Source organism: Pogoniulus pusillus, chromosome 3 (genome assembly GCF_015220805.1).
Source record: "Pogoniulus pusillus isolate bPogPus1 chromosome 3, bPogPus1.pri, whole genome shotgun sequence".
Lineage (NCBI taxonomy): Eukaryota > Metazoa > Chordata > Aves > Piciformes > Lybiidae > Pogoniulus > Pogoniulus pusillus.
Window position 1 is genome coordinate 48,131,367 of NC_087266.1, and position 13,033 is coordinate 48,144,399.

Sequence of the window (13,033 nt, forward strand, 5' to 3'; positions counted from 1 at the left end):
ATGAACATCCTCCTAACATCCAGCCTTTACTTCCCCCAGCACAACTTGAGACTGTGTCCCCTTGTTCTCTTGCTGGTTGCCTGGGATCTGTCTCTTCCCTCTCTCTCCACTTTCACATTTAATAACAACAGTGCCCTCTGAACACTACATAGATGGTGTATCTCACCCAGATCAGGCTCTCTGTGGTGATTTAAGGTGCCAGTGGCCAAAAAAGTGGCAGCAGAAAAGGGCAGGCATCCACATCCCAGCTAAGCTAGGGCAGTTATCGTTGCTGAAGCTGCCTGCACCAGCATGCGTTCAGATGGTGGACTGTGCCTGGCCATTATGCTGGGCTCCTGCAGCTGCTCTTGCTAGTGAAGGAGAGCCAGATCTCAGAAAGTGGTCAGATAAAACAAGGCAAAGGAGGAACTGCCTGAAGTGCTGTAGCCAGATGGTCTTCAGCAGTTGGTGGAGTGCCACTGAGCAATTTCCAGTGACTCTCAGCAGCAGCACTCTTAGCTTTCAGCAGCCAGGTGCCATGAGACTCCCTCTAAGCCTAAACAGGACCTATATGTGGCTTTCCTCTTTGATCTCAGGGCCTGCACAGTACCCATCAGCAAGGTTTTAAATAACAAGCCTCATCCTGCATTGATATTCTCAGATCTCAGTCTGTATTTCAGCATGTGCCAGAGCCCACGCTTACTCCATTCTGTCTGTTTGTAGCAGTAAACCTGTTAACAAGCACACAGAAGGAGCAGGAGAAGGAGAGGTCAGCTGTCATCAGAAGCTACATCCCTCAGATCCTTTTCCCTGTTTGGGATTAGCATTTTCTGCTATTGTTTTGATCTTCCAGAATCTTCTCATTTCCAGTTAATCAGCAATGATTCCCTCTAGGGATGGCTAATCACACCAGTGGGTCCATGTGCCTGAAGCAGGAAACAAAAGCCATGTGAGCCTGTGCTGTTCTTCTTTACATTCAGATTCAAATGGAAAATTGATGTCCTGAAAAATATTTACAGGCAGGTGCCTTTGTTGGGTTTTTTGAGCCTAATGTGGCAAAGGTAGCCTGCTGGCACCCTTCCTGTGTGAGGCAAAGGATGACTAAAATCTAAAGAAACTCTGATCTTTGTCACTTGCTGTGGGATGCAGCTGAGTGCCATTGCTCATGAACCACACAAAGATGCAATTAGTTTAACAGCTCTTTATTATGAATGTGGCAGAACAGAATTAAAGCTCAATTTACAAGTCTCCCTTTCAAACCCATTCAGCCGTTAAGGCTGCATCATCTTCCAGTTTTCCAAGGCATATAATTGATAAATGATTTCTCCCTGCACACCTCAGCTCCTCATCTTTATTCATGAACCAATTAATCTCCATAGGACACTGTGATCATTTACATACATGGCCAATGTCACCAACCCCTGTCATTTCATTCTGGAAACAATTTTGCAGCACAGGAAACCACCAGGAGGGGGAAAACCTGGACTGTGGTCTAAATTTCTGTGGTTCTGGCATTTCTTCTTCATGCCATCCCCAGATATAAAAAAACCTGTGCTAGAAAATGATGGGTTAACCTGGAAGGAAAAAGACCTCTCGTCCCCAGGTGAGTTCTGTATAGGCAGTGTTTTTCAGTCATGGCTGATACAAACAGAGGCTAAAAATACAAGTTCACTTTGCATTTTTTGAGTACTCAGTTATGGTTTTTTTATTCAACTGTCTTTGCTGTTTAGCTTTCCAGAATCAGCAGAGAGAAAGATGCTGTAATGTATGTGCTGGTTTGGGAAGGTGAGGATTTGTCTGCCTCTGTCAAAACACTTTCCTCATGAGCTCTGTTTCCTGAAGGCCTTTCACCAGCTCCCATCCACACAACATGTTTTCCAAGTGACTCATGTCTTCCTGTTGCTGGTATTATTTATTTGGCAGTATCTTAACATGGATTACTTGCAAAGCAAGGTCAGCTTTGGTAAGCCAAGGTGTCAAAGGAGCCACAGGGGCACTCCAGGCAGAGCTCCTGAGCACTTGAGAAAACTGTTTCATGTATCACCTACAGAGACCACACTTGGGCTAAGGTGCAAGTGAACGGGTGCAAACCTGTGCCCTTCTCTGTGTGCATAGGTCTGCATGCACGTGTCAGAAATGCTGTTAGCCTTGGAGCGTGTTCTGCCTGTCTCTGAGTGCATTGGCAGTAATGATGCTCTCCTCTGCAGTGCTGGCACTTGCTCACATTGCTTGCATGGCATCTGGCCATGTGAGGATTGGAAGATTGGGTGCTTCCTTTAGGCTTTTGGAGGATGCTGGAACTTGTTTGGAAGGTGCTGAGACCTGCTTGAGGAAGCTGAAAAGAAACTCCATGAAACAAAGCTCCTGCCCCTTTTCATTCACCCCTCTCGAATGTTGTGGTCCCCAGCTCACAGGGGCACATCTCACTCAGCCCATGCTGCCTATCAGTCTGCCCAAGCAGATCCACACTGCAGAGAGAATTCATCACTGTCCCAGCAGAACAGCTTGTGTGCAAGCACATACAAGTAAGCACTTGACATATCTTATATCCATCCAGAGAGGGGCAAGAGAGTTTAGCACACTCAGTGCTGCAGTTGCAGACCCTCAAGAAACCAGTGACACAGCAGTATGGCTGCTCCAGCCTAGCATGATGTGACTTCTCTGGCAGCTGAGGACATCTGTTCTGAAACCTTCTGCAGTCTGCCATGCTCTAAAAGCCTGATGATTCCTGTTTGGGCTGTCATTTCCAAACCTTTAGGATTTCACTGTAGGCTGGAGAGAGAGACTCCTGCCATTGTGCTTGGGATCTCCCTGCTCAGATCTTCTGTGAGAGTTGTGAAGTGAAATGACCTTATGAGAATTTGTTCTAGCAACTTCCTCCTAACATCCAGCCTACAAAGACCACAGATGTCACTTTCCCAGTAGCCAGAGATCCTCTATTCACTGTCTTGCTCAATAAGCAGCTTCTTAGGTTTGTGGATAAATTTTAGCTGGGAAGTTGCTCACCACTCAGCAGGCAACAAGGCTCAGGCGTTCAGCACTGCATACCTTGTCTATGTGCCCAAAAGTGCTAGATTTAGTGTCTGAGCAGCCTGGAGGAAAATCTCTTCAATTCCTTATAAGTTTATTCTCCAGGTGGTGGAAGAAGCTGCCAAAAGCAGCAGAAGATGGAGAGCTGTGGAGTCACAGTAGCAGCTCCACGCAGGGGTTTCCAAGATCAGAGGTACCAGGTCCTTTTCTCCGTCAGGCTGAAAGCAGCAGTAGCTGAGTACTTGCTGTAGGACCACTGCTGCTTGTGTGCTTGTGTGCAACCACCTGCCTGAGACAAGGCCCTGTTTTACAAGTGGAAGCCAGATAGAGCTATTGCTCAGTTAGGCAGCCATTGACACCAGGGGCTGAAATTTGTGATCAGGCTCACAGCAGAATTAGAATGCATTTGGAAAGAGGGTGGGGGGGGGTTGGTTCAGTTCCATCTCTGGAGGAAGTAGAAATGTGATTTCATCTGTACAAACCTGCAGCAGCCAGCCATACTGCTTGCTATCCCCTTTCTGAGGCCAGAAATGATGATTTCTAGCCAGGATAGATGATTTACAAGAAGGTGTAAAATCCTCATCATTCACCTAATTATGCTTTACTACACTGTTGGGGAGATACTTTCTTCAGAATCCATCTGGTGATCAGACTGTACCCTGAAGCATGTGGATTGATTGCCCTCATGGTTTTTTTCCCCTCCTAGTTAGTCTAACTGCTGATGCTTTGTTTTCATTCATGGGAACGTTTGAGCCTTTCTGAAGCATTGAAAATTATGATTATTTGTGCAATGAAAATCAATAATGAAAGTGCTTACAAAGCCAGTTTGATTTGGGAGTAAATCCCAAAGACAGCTGCTTCCTCTGAGAGAGAGAGGCAAAGTTGGAGAAAAGCAACAGCGACAAATCCCAGATCTTAGGGGTTTGTGATGTTTGTTTCCTTTGCTCTCTCTGTTTAAAAAGCCTGAATGAGGCACTTAGTGCCATGGTCTGGTTGACTGGCTAGGGCTGGGGGATAGGTTGGACTGGATGATCTTGGAGGTCTCTTCAACCTGGTTGATTCGTTGATTCTATGATTGATGGGCTTAACCCTTTCAGCATCTGATGAGAGCTTTGTTCCAGGCTCCTATTCCCATTTCATGAAAGCAAAACCTCAAGTCCATCAAATAAACCAGAACACCAGTTAAACAGAGGTGCACTGAAATGTGACAGTGTTAAACTCCTGTTCCAGACTGCAGTTATTCCCATGCCTTTAGGTTCAGGACAGCTTCATTTTCCAAGGGAGATTGTAGAAAGAGGGATGAAGATCTGGGAAGGCGTTTCGTCTAGTGACCCTGCCAACAGCACTTCCTCCCCTTTGCACGCTGACAGGCGTCAGTGTTTTGCCCTGGGTTAAGTAAGCCCAGGATGCTCCGTTTGCCAGCGGACAGCTCTCTCGGCGCCCAGGCACTCCGCTCTCTGGAGCTGCGGATGGACTGACTGCCATCTGCTGGTTAGCTCTGCCTGCTGCACTGCTGCCAGCGCTGCTGCCCGCGCTCGCTGCTGCTGCCAACTGCTCCGAAATTAGCGTCCCCAGACGCAGGCTTGGGGTAGGGGACTGGCAACGGGGAGGAGTGCTGTGTGCCAGGGTGTCTGGCTCCAGTGCTGGGGTACTGAGGGGGAGGAAAAGCAGCCCCCTTCACAAAATATGCTTTGCATAACAGCATACATCACCTAGGACCTCTCTGGAGCCCGAGGTAGGGGCAGTTTTCAATCTGCTGGGCCACTCAAGTCCTACATCTTGCCCATGGGAAATGCATGATGTGTGAAAGCCTCTTCTCCCTATGCCTCATGCAGCAGACTCCTCCAAAAATCCTACCCCTGAACTGGGTTGCTACGGGCTGGTGAATGAAAAATGCCCTAAAATTGCATCCTCTCTTTGGAGTACCAAGTGCCTGCATTAGTTTGAGACCAAAGGAAAAACCCCACTTCCCACCCTGGTGCTGCTACCATCTCCCACCCATCATCCACTTCATCCCTCATGTCCACCTCTGAGTCCTGCCTGGGTGAGGGCATCCCCTTGAGATGAGTAACCCAGAATAGCATTATCTGGCCCTTCCAGATCTGCACTGTCTATCCAGCCAGAAGTGGCCCCTGCAGCTGCAAACACACATGCATGAGCACAAGATACATATAACACATGGTCATCTCACCTGAAATGCTGTAGTCAGTTTCTGCATGCAGTTCCCTCACACTGTAACCCTCTGCAGGATTCCCAAGTGAAACAACATAAGAGCTGAGCAGCCACCTTCTCAGTGCCTCCTCTCATGTATGACAACAGTGTGTCCAAGGAGCAGCACAGGGGCCATGCTCTGCCAGCAATGAGAAATATTGTGGCCTGACAGAATGGGTCTTCCCAACCTGTATTAATTACATAGCTTCATGAGAGTAAGAGGGTGGCCAGATCTTACCAGGAACAGGATCAAACCATTAGTGCAGACACCAAGTAGCATGTTTGCATTGCAGAATGTTTAAAGAAGCAAAGTTTATGGGTACAGGAGCAAAAGAAGAAGGTGATGGGTATTGTGCCAAATGGGGAAAATCAATGTCCTACTCAATGCCTTGAAGTCCAGATAGAGAGCAGTGACAAGTGGTGTCCTTCAGGGGTCTGTACTGCCACCTGTGCTGTTTAATATTGTTATCAATGATATAGACAGCCGGGTGGAGTGCACCATCAGCAAGTTTGCAGGTGACACCAAGCTGAGTGGTGGTGTTGATACACCAGAAGGATGGGATGTCATCCAGAGGGACAAGCTGGAGAGCCTCAGGTGAACTTCATGAGGTGAACTGGGGGATCAGGGGATAGAAAGCAACCCTGTGGAAAAGGGCTTGGGGGTGCTGATGGATGGGAAGCTGGACGTGAGCTGACAATGTGCACTTGCAGCCTAGAAGAAGATCACATCCTGCCAGCAGCTCCAGAGAGCTGATTCTGACACTGCTCGGGTGACATCCTGGAGTACTGCATCCAGCTCTAGAGTCCTCAATATAGGAAGGACATGGAACTGATGGAGCAGTTCCAGAGGAGGGCTATGAAAATGATCAGGGATTTGGATCACCTCTGCTACAAGGACAGGCTGAGGGAGCTGGGGTTGTTCAGCCTGGAGAGGAGGTGGCTCTGGGGAGACCCAATAACAACATTCCAGTACCTGCAGGGGGCCTACAAGGAGGATGGCGAGAGACTGTTTACAAAGGCCTGCAGAGACAGGACAAGAGGAAATGGATTCAAGCTACAGAAGACCAGATTTAGATTGGATGTTAGGAACAGATTCTTTACCATGAGGGAGGTGGAGCACTGGAACAGGTTGCCCAGGGAGGTGGCTGTGGCCCCATCCCTGAAGATATTCAAAGTAAGGCTCGAGAGGGCTCTGGGCTACCTGAGCCAGCAGAGGAGATCAGACTAGATGACCTTTGGAGGTCACTTCCAAGCCAGATTGTTCTGTGATTCTATAAATCACACTGAGACAGGCTGCAGGCCCAGCCAGTACAGTGTCCCATTGTTGGCAGTGTCTTAGAGTGGCACATTCAGGAATGACCTAGGAAATTATTCTCTCTGCTTTCTGCAGTCAGAGGTATCAATAATAATATGGCAGACACATCTTTATCTAGCCCACAGCTCGGGGGGGGGTGTGTGTGTGTGTGTGTGTGTGTGTGCGTTTAAAGCTGTCTCTGTTTAATCTGTTTCAGCTATTCAGTAGCCAGGCTAGACAAACTAACCCCTGGAAACTGTAGCAAAAGCTTATCTACGCATTTTAGTAGCAACTGGGAACAGAATCCAAGACTTCATTGCTGTCTACAACTACCTGAAGGGAGGTTGTAGCCAGGTGGGGGTTGGTCTCTTCTCCCAGGCAACCAGCAACAGAACAAGGGGACACAGTCTTAAGTTGTGCTGGGGGGAGTCTAGGCTGGATGTTAAGAGGAAGTTCTTCCCAGAGAGAGTGATTGGCATTGGAATGGGCTGCCCAGGGAGGTGGTGGAGGCACCATCCCTGGAGGTGATCAAGCAAAGCCTGGATGAGGCACTTAGTGCCATGGTCTGGTTGAGTGGCTAGGGCTGGGTGCTAGGTTGGACTGGATGATCTTGGAGGTCTCTTCCAACCTGGTTGATTCTCTGATTCTATGATACAGGCTTCCCTTCCCCGTTAGCACATGTATTACTGAACACAAAGAGTACACATTTGGCTTTAGAGAACTTTTTATTTGGAGACACTTCTCACATCATTGATTATTGGTTCTTTATTAAGGCAGTTCTGAAAGGGCTGAAGGGGAGGGAAGGGAGAGGGAGGGAACTGAAACTGTGTCACCAGGATTTCATTAAGGCAAGATTCCCTCATTCTGCATTTCACCACAGTAAAATCCATGTAAAAGCCAGAACAGTAAATGACTCACACCAAGGAAAGACATTCAGTGCAAATATATCCTACTGACTATCCATAGACAGGACTAAGTCCTCAGCTGAGGCAAACCTACAGCACCTTGTTAGCCACAAAGCTGTGTTGAGGATTGCACCTTGGGTTCAGGGAAGCATTTCAGTATGTGTTCCGTATGCAAGCACAGGTTTAAATGCTCTCCTGAACCAGAGCCATAGCCTTTGAGTGCAAATCTGTGAAGTCAAGAAAATGTGTCTTTGTGTTACTAGGTAAATTTGTCATTCTGTGTCCCACTGGTTCACTTCTTATCACATTGCTACTAATTGAATGCACTCCCTTGGTTTCTTGAACGTGGTTTTAATTTCTATCATGCTTTGCAGTCTGCTTATGTTTTAAGCATATTGTGACATTAAAATGACTTATCCTTTGGAGGGCACTTCTTGCAAAGCTTCCAGAGCTTGGGTGTTCTTGGAGGACCAAGTTATGGTTTGTAATTTTCAGTGACTAGTAATGTACTCTGTGAGCAATGCCACAGACAGCAGAGGCATAACTTGCAGGGAAAAGTACTCCTCAGTTCACAGGCCAGCCACACACTGCAGACCCCAAACACCTCTCCTTTTCCACAAGAAAGAGAATCCTACCATTCCAAAAATAGAGTCACTAATACTTGCATTGGCTTGGGGAAACCTGTTTTGTTATCCTGGGTGCAAACTGAAGGAAAGCATGGCAGAAATGCTACCAAAGCATGAAGACTTTTTTCAGGCAGAAGCAGTATATGGCATTTCACAATTCTGAATGTGGTCTGTGCCTGCCAAGAGGAAGATCTCCAGGTGAGCTCTAACAGAAAGCCCTGGTGCCCGTTAATAAAAGGATATGTACAGGTCTCGCTATTGAGATCTTGTTCAGAAACATGAAATGGTTGTAACTAGCAAAGTGGGAAATAAGGCAAGACATGTTACTGTTCAAAACAAAATGCTTCCTGGCTACACGTGGGTACACAGCTTTTTAATGGTCTGGAATGGTGTGTAGCATCCATGCCTCTAAAGCATGGGCACTCTGCAGATTTCCCTGATAAGGAGAAGAGCATTCAGTTTGAGGAAATCAAAAGGGTGAATACCAGGCATCAGTGCAAGTCTTTTGTGCTTTAAACTTTCTTCATGCCTTTGCCCATAAGGCAAGCAAACACTGTCATGACCATTTTGGGTTTGACTTCCACCAGGTCTTCGGGAAGGGCATAGACTCTTGCTCCAATCTTTCTTGCCATAGAGATGGCATATCTGCGTTATAGGGATGAGAAAAAAAAGACACAAAGAAAGAAATTACTGCAGCAGCCTCAATTTTCCTTCTGTTAAGATGTTTTTTACAAGATCAGTACAAGAGTGGGCTGGGAACATTCTTACTGATTCGTCAAAAGGAAACTTTTCTGTTTAGCCTGGAGAAGAGGAGGCTCAGGGGGGACCTCATTGCTGTCTACAACTACCTGAAGGGAGGTTGTAGCCAGGTGGGGTTGGTCTCTTCTGCCAGGCAACCAGCAATAGAACAAGAGGATACAGTCTCAAGTTGTGCTGGGGGGAGTCTAGGCTGGATGTTAAGAGGAAGTTCTTCCCAGAGAGAGTGATTGGCATTGGAATGGGCTGCCCAGGGAGGTGGTGGAGTCACCATCCCTGGAGGTGTTGAAGCAAAGCCTGGATGAGTCACTTAGTGCCATGGTCTGGTTGAGTGGCTAGGGCTGGGTGCTAGGTTGGACTGGATGATCTTGGAGGTCTCTTCCAACCTGGTTGATTCTATGATTCTATAGGGAAGTATGAGACAGGCCATAGAGAACTACATTTCTAGTAAAAGACAGAGTGTATTCCCTGGTGGTTATAGAGCATTGATTGCCTGCACCAAACTCTGCTATCAAACATCTAGCATCCCACCCCCTGAAAGAGTATCCTCACAACCAGCCTTGTCCCCTCTCAATCTCTCTGACTCAGTCCTTGCACATAAACAGATTCACAAGGTTAGAAAGCAGAAGGATGATTTTAGTGGAGAACAGTGTTGCTGGAAATAAACATTCAGGGATTTCTCTTCAGCTTGAGTCACACTCAGGCTCTGCATGCTGACCTTCCCATCTCTCTACTTAGAGTGCACTGTTACAAAGCTATTAGCTGTTCTCCAGTGTAAATCTCTTCTCTCTTTCATGAAAAAAAAACAAAGTAAGATTTTTTTCCCCCTAACTTCAGAACACATGCACTTCTGAAATTCTCCCCAAAATACAGAGAAAAAAATATTTGGGAGGGATGGGTTGAAAGAAAGAGGAAGAGGAAAAAATAAGAGGGATGAGAAAATTAAGTATGAAAAGAGGCACGTGCAGGACTGGAGGAAAAGAAAGAGAACAGATGGTAGGAAATGGAAAGGGAAAAGAACAGTGGGGAAAAGTCTGTTAAAATGATGGTAACTTTGATTGCCTTACAGTCATCCTTTTCTCTTTTTTCAGTTGCACCTAGCAAAAGATAAGTTAAACTGATGACCAAACCCCCAGGTCATCTCCATAACTCTGAAAGGAAAGGGAGATGCCCCCAGGAATAGCTCTGTGCTAAGAAATGCTTTGCACTCAGGGAAAAAAGTAAAAATCAATATCCATATCCATAAATCCAGGTTTTCAGGCTTGAATCCCATCCTCCCCCTTCTCTCTTTTATATGTCCTTGTTCCACCTGCATGTGACTACAGAGAACCTCTAACCGCTAGTTTCCACAGCTCAATATCGTTGGCATTTTCCCCTGATCTCCAAAAGAATTTAACATTTAATAAGAGAAAAGAGGAGCTTGTGAAGCCAACTGACTTTGATGCCTTCAAGGGGATTACAAAGCAGGAATTAGAACATTACACACTGGATTTCCACTGATGTTTCTTTTTAACGGTCTAACTTCTAGCCTCCATGCTTCTAACTCAAGGTATTTCTTATTTGAGGTTCTGCCAGATGAGAATGATGGCAGAGCAGCTTTCAAAGGCAGTCAGGCAAGCCTAAGCAGCTAAAGCTAATGTTAGGTGTCACTTAACATACTTAGCATTGTTGAGTTTCTCCTCATCATTCAGATCCTCTGTTTTCAAGAGGTCGTATTTGATCGATCCTGGTTGAATGGCATCAATGAGATCCAGGACTGGCATGCTGGTGCTGATTTTGCTGTCCTGCATACATGAGAAAATGAGTTAGATGCAAGAACAGGATGACAGATCTCCCACAAAGCCAGAGACTAGTCTCAAGAGCAATGGGCAGCTCAGTCAAACACCATTTAGAGCTTCTCAAAGGGCTACTTAGCATCATTTTTCATGTAAGGCAGACTAAGAACACTTTCAAGGCTATTTTTTCCCCAATGGATGAGATATCATTAAAGCAAAAGATGCAGCACTGAGCCAGTGTGAACTGCTTCCTGTAGAGAGGTGACACCAATATAATGGGAGGTGTGAGGAGGACCAGAGGTGTCATTCCTGAGCTTATTACATAAAATCTGAAGGATCTGTCTTTGCCTGGTGCAAATGGCTCCTTTACATCCACTGAGCATTTCCCAGCCTGGGAAGAATCACAAATGAGTCAGCAATATTGGAAGCTCTCTAGGATTGCTATGTTGATATGGTGCCTTGCACAGCAGGGCAAGGTACCCCTGAATGGCACTACCAGATTCTAAATATATCACTATTGTTCTTGTTAATACCATTATTTGTAATTGCTGCTGGTCCATAATCAACTGCACAGCAGTGCTTCTTTATTTCCAGTCACCATTCCTGGCTCCATACTTTGATTTGCTATGTTTGCTGTCTACAACTACCTGAAGGGACATTATAGCCAGGTGGGGTTGGTCTCTTCTGCCAGGCACCCAGCAACAGAACAAGGGGACACAGTCTCAAGTTGTGCTGGGGGGAGTCTAGGCTGGATGTTAGGAGGAAGTTCTTCACAGAGAGAGTGATTGGCATTGGAATGGGCTGCCCAGGGAGGTGGTGGAGTCACCGTGCCTGGAGGTGTTCAAGCAAAGCCTGGCTGAGGCACTTAGTGCCATGGTCTAGTTGAGTGGCTAGGGCTGGGTGCTAGGTTGGACTGGATGATCTTGGAGGTCTCTTCCAGCCTGGCTGATTCTGTGATTCTATGTTGAACTGGCATTCAAGGCATGTCTTGTGATGTTCATATTCTGTTTCTGTTACCTTTTCACAATAAAGCCCCCTGAAATAACATCTCCATATCCCGTCATGACTTCAAAAAAGGAATGAAAAATAATCAGACTATGTAGGCTGTATCATAATGCAATGTGTGCATGGATATGTCTATATAAAACACACACCCAAACACACTGAGTAAGAGGTTTCTAAGCACAGTCTTGAACAAAAAACTATACCTTGAAACTGGAGATGGTTGAATCCTTTCCAGCTGCAGTAAGTGTTTCGTTGACCCAGCTGACAATGATTTCATCATTGACCTTCTCTCCACCACCAATATCTTCAAGGATGTTCAGGGTGTACCTTCAGAGGAAAGCCATGAAAACTGCAATTTCTGAGAGCCTACCACAACCTCAGAACCACATGTAGAAGATCATATGGGCAGGTGACTGGCATCACCCAATCAGTGCTCTTCAATCTGATACTCCCCTACTTCCCACACACTGGGTGTAAATGAACTATAATATGATAACTAATATGATATAATTCATCTCCACCTCTCTGATCACTGTTTTGAGAGTGTCAAAAGTGTTTGATACTCAGAATTCCCTCCTAGTGGATCTTGCTGTAAATGACTCATTTTTGTAGTGCTTGAGAAAATGATCACTGATTTAAGGCCAGAAGGTGATTGTTATGCTTGTCTAAGACTGACGTTCTGCACTGTGCTAGTTTGAGGCAAATTGGAATATTTTAATGAGAGAAATTAGATTATAGGCTGTGAAAAGGAAACAGTGGTGCTGTCGACTTCACTCATAGGCTTGCTGAGATGTATAAAAGCAAGAACACAAACATAGACAAGTCAGCGTGTGTGTCTCTGTTGCAGTCAGTGCCTGTGCTTTTTCTCCCTGTGTAACCCAACTAATTCTGCTTCTAATCCCCTCCTTGACGACCTTCCAAACTCACCTTGCATAAGGTAGAGGGGTGGAAAGAAGGTGGAAGGGTGATTGGAAGCCCCTCCTGGGGACTCTGGTTTCTGGGAGGGCTGTTGTGTTTCTGTATTACTTTTAACTTGTCTATTTCTGTCTATAACTGTATCTACTGTAAATATCTGCTTGTATATTGTGCTAAGCTGTGAATTTAAAGCTTCATTCCTTAACTTCCAGATGGCTAAGTCTAGTTTGGGTGATTTCATAAGAGTTGGGGGGCAGATAACTCCCAAACCTGAAATATTTTGGTTTATGTCAGCATACACCTTGGAAAGACATCACAAAGTAAGGTCAAGTAATCACCACATGTTTAGATTAATTACCAGCCTGGTAAACCTATTCCTTGCTTTATAGACTCAACTTAGTCTGTACTCAGTTCCTAACTACTGGCTATCTTTACACTTAATTATGGAGCTTTGAAATGGACACACACACAGAGAATTACATTAAAGTAGGAAGAGCTTCTGAGTTAATTCTGCTTCAGGTAGCAGATTACAAAGTT

At 45.8% G+C, this 13,033-nt stretch overlaps 1 protein-coding gene across 3 annotated transcripts in view; it reads right to left on the reverse strand.

Annotated features, from left to right (window-relative positions):
- Nucleotides 1–7,220: 7,220 nt before the first annotated feature.
- LCP1 (lymphocyte cytosolic protein 1) overlaps nt 7,221–13,033 on the reverse strand; it is a 51,743-nt gene continuing 45,930 nt past the window's right edge. For all 3 annotated transcript variants that reach the window (XM_064175269.1, XM_064175275.1, XM_064175260.1), the window contains 3 exons: nt 11,785–11,908; nt 10,461–10,585; nt 7,221–8,690 (listed from right to left, as the gene is read on the reverse strand). In XM_064175269.1, coding sequence (XP_064031339.1) covers nt 8,558–8,690; nt 10,461–10,585; nt 11,785–11,908 — 382 coding nt within the window. In that variant the 3' untranslated portion in view covers nt 7,221–8,557. The remainder of the gene's footprint in view (nt 8,691–10,460; nt 10,586–11,784; nt 11,909–13,033) is intronic.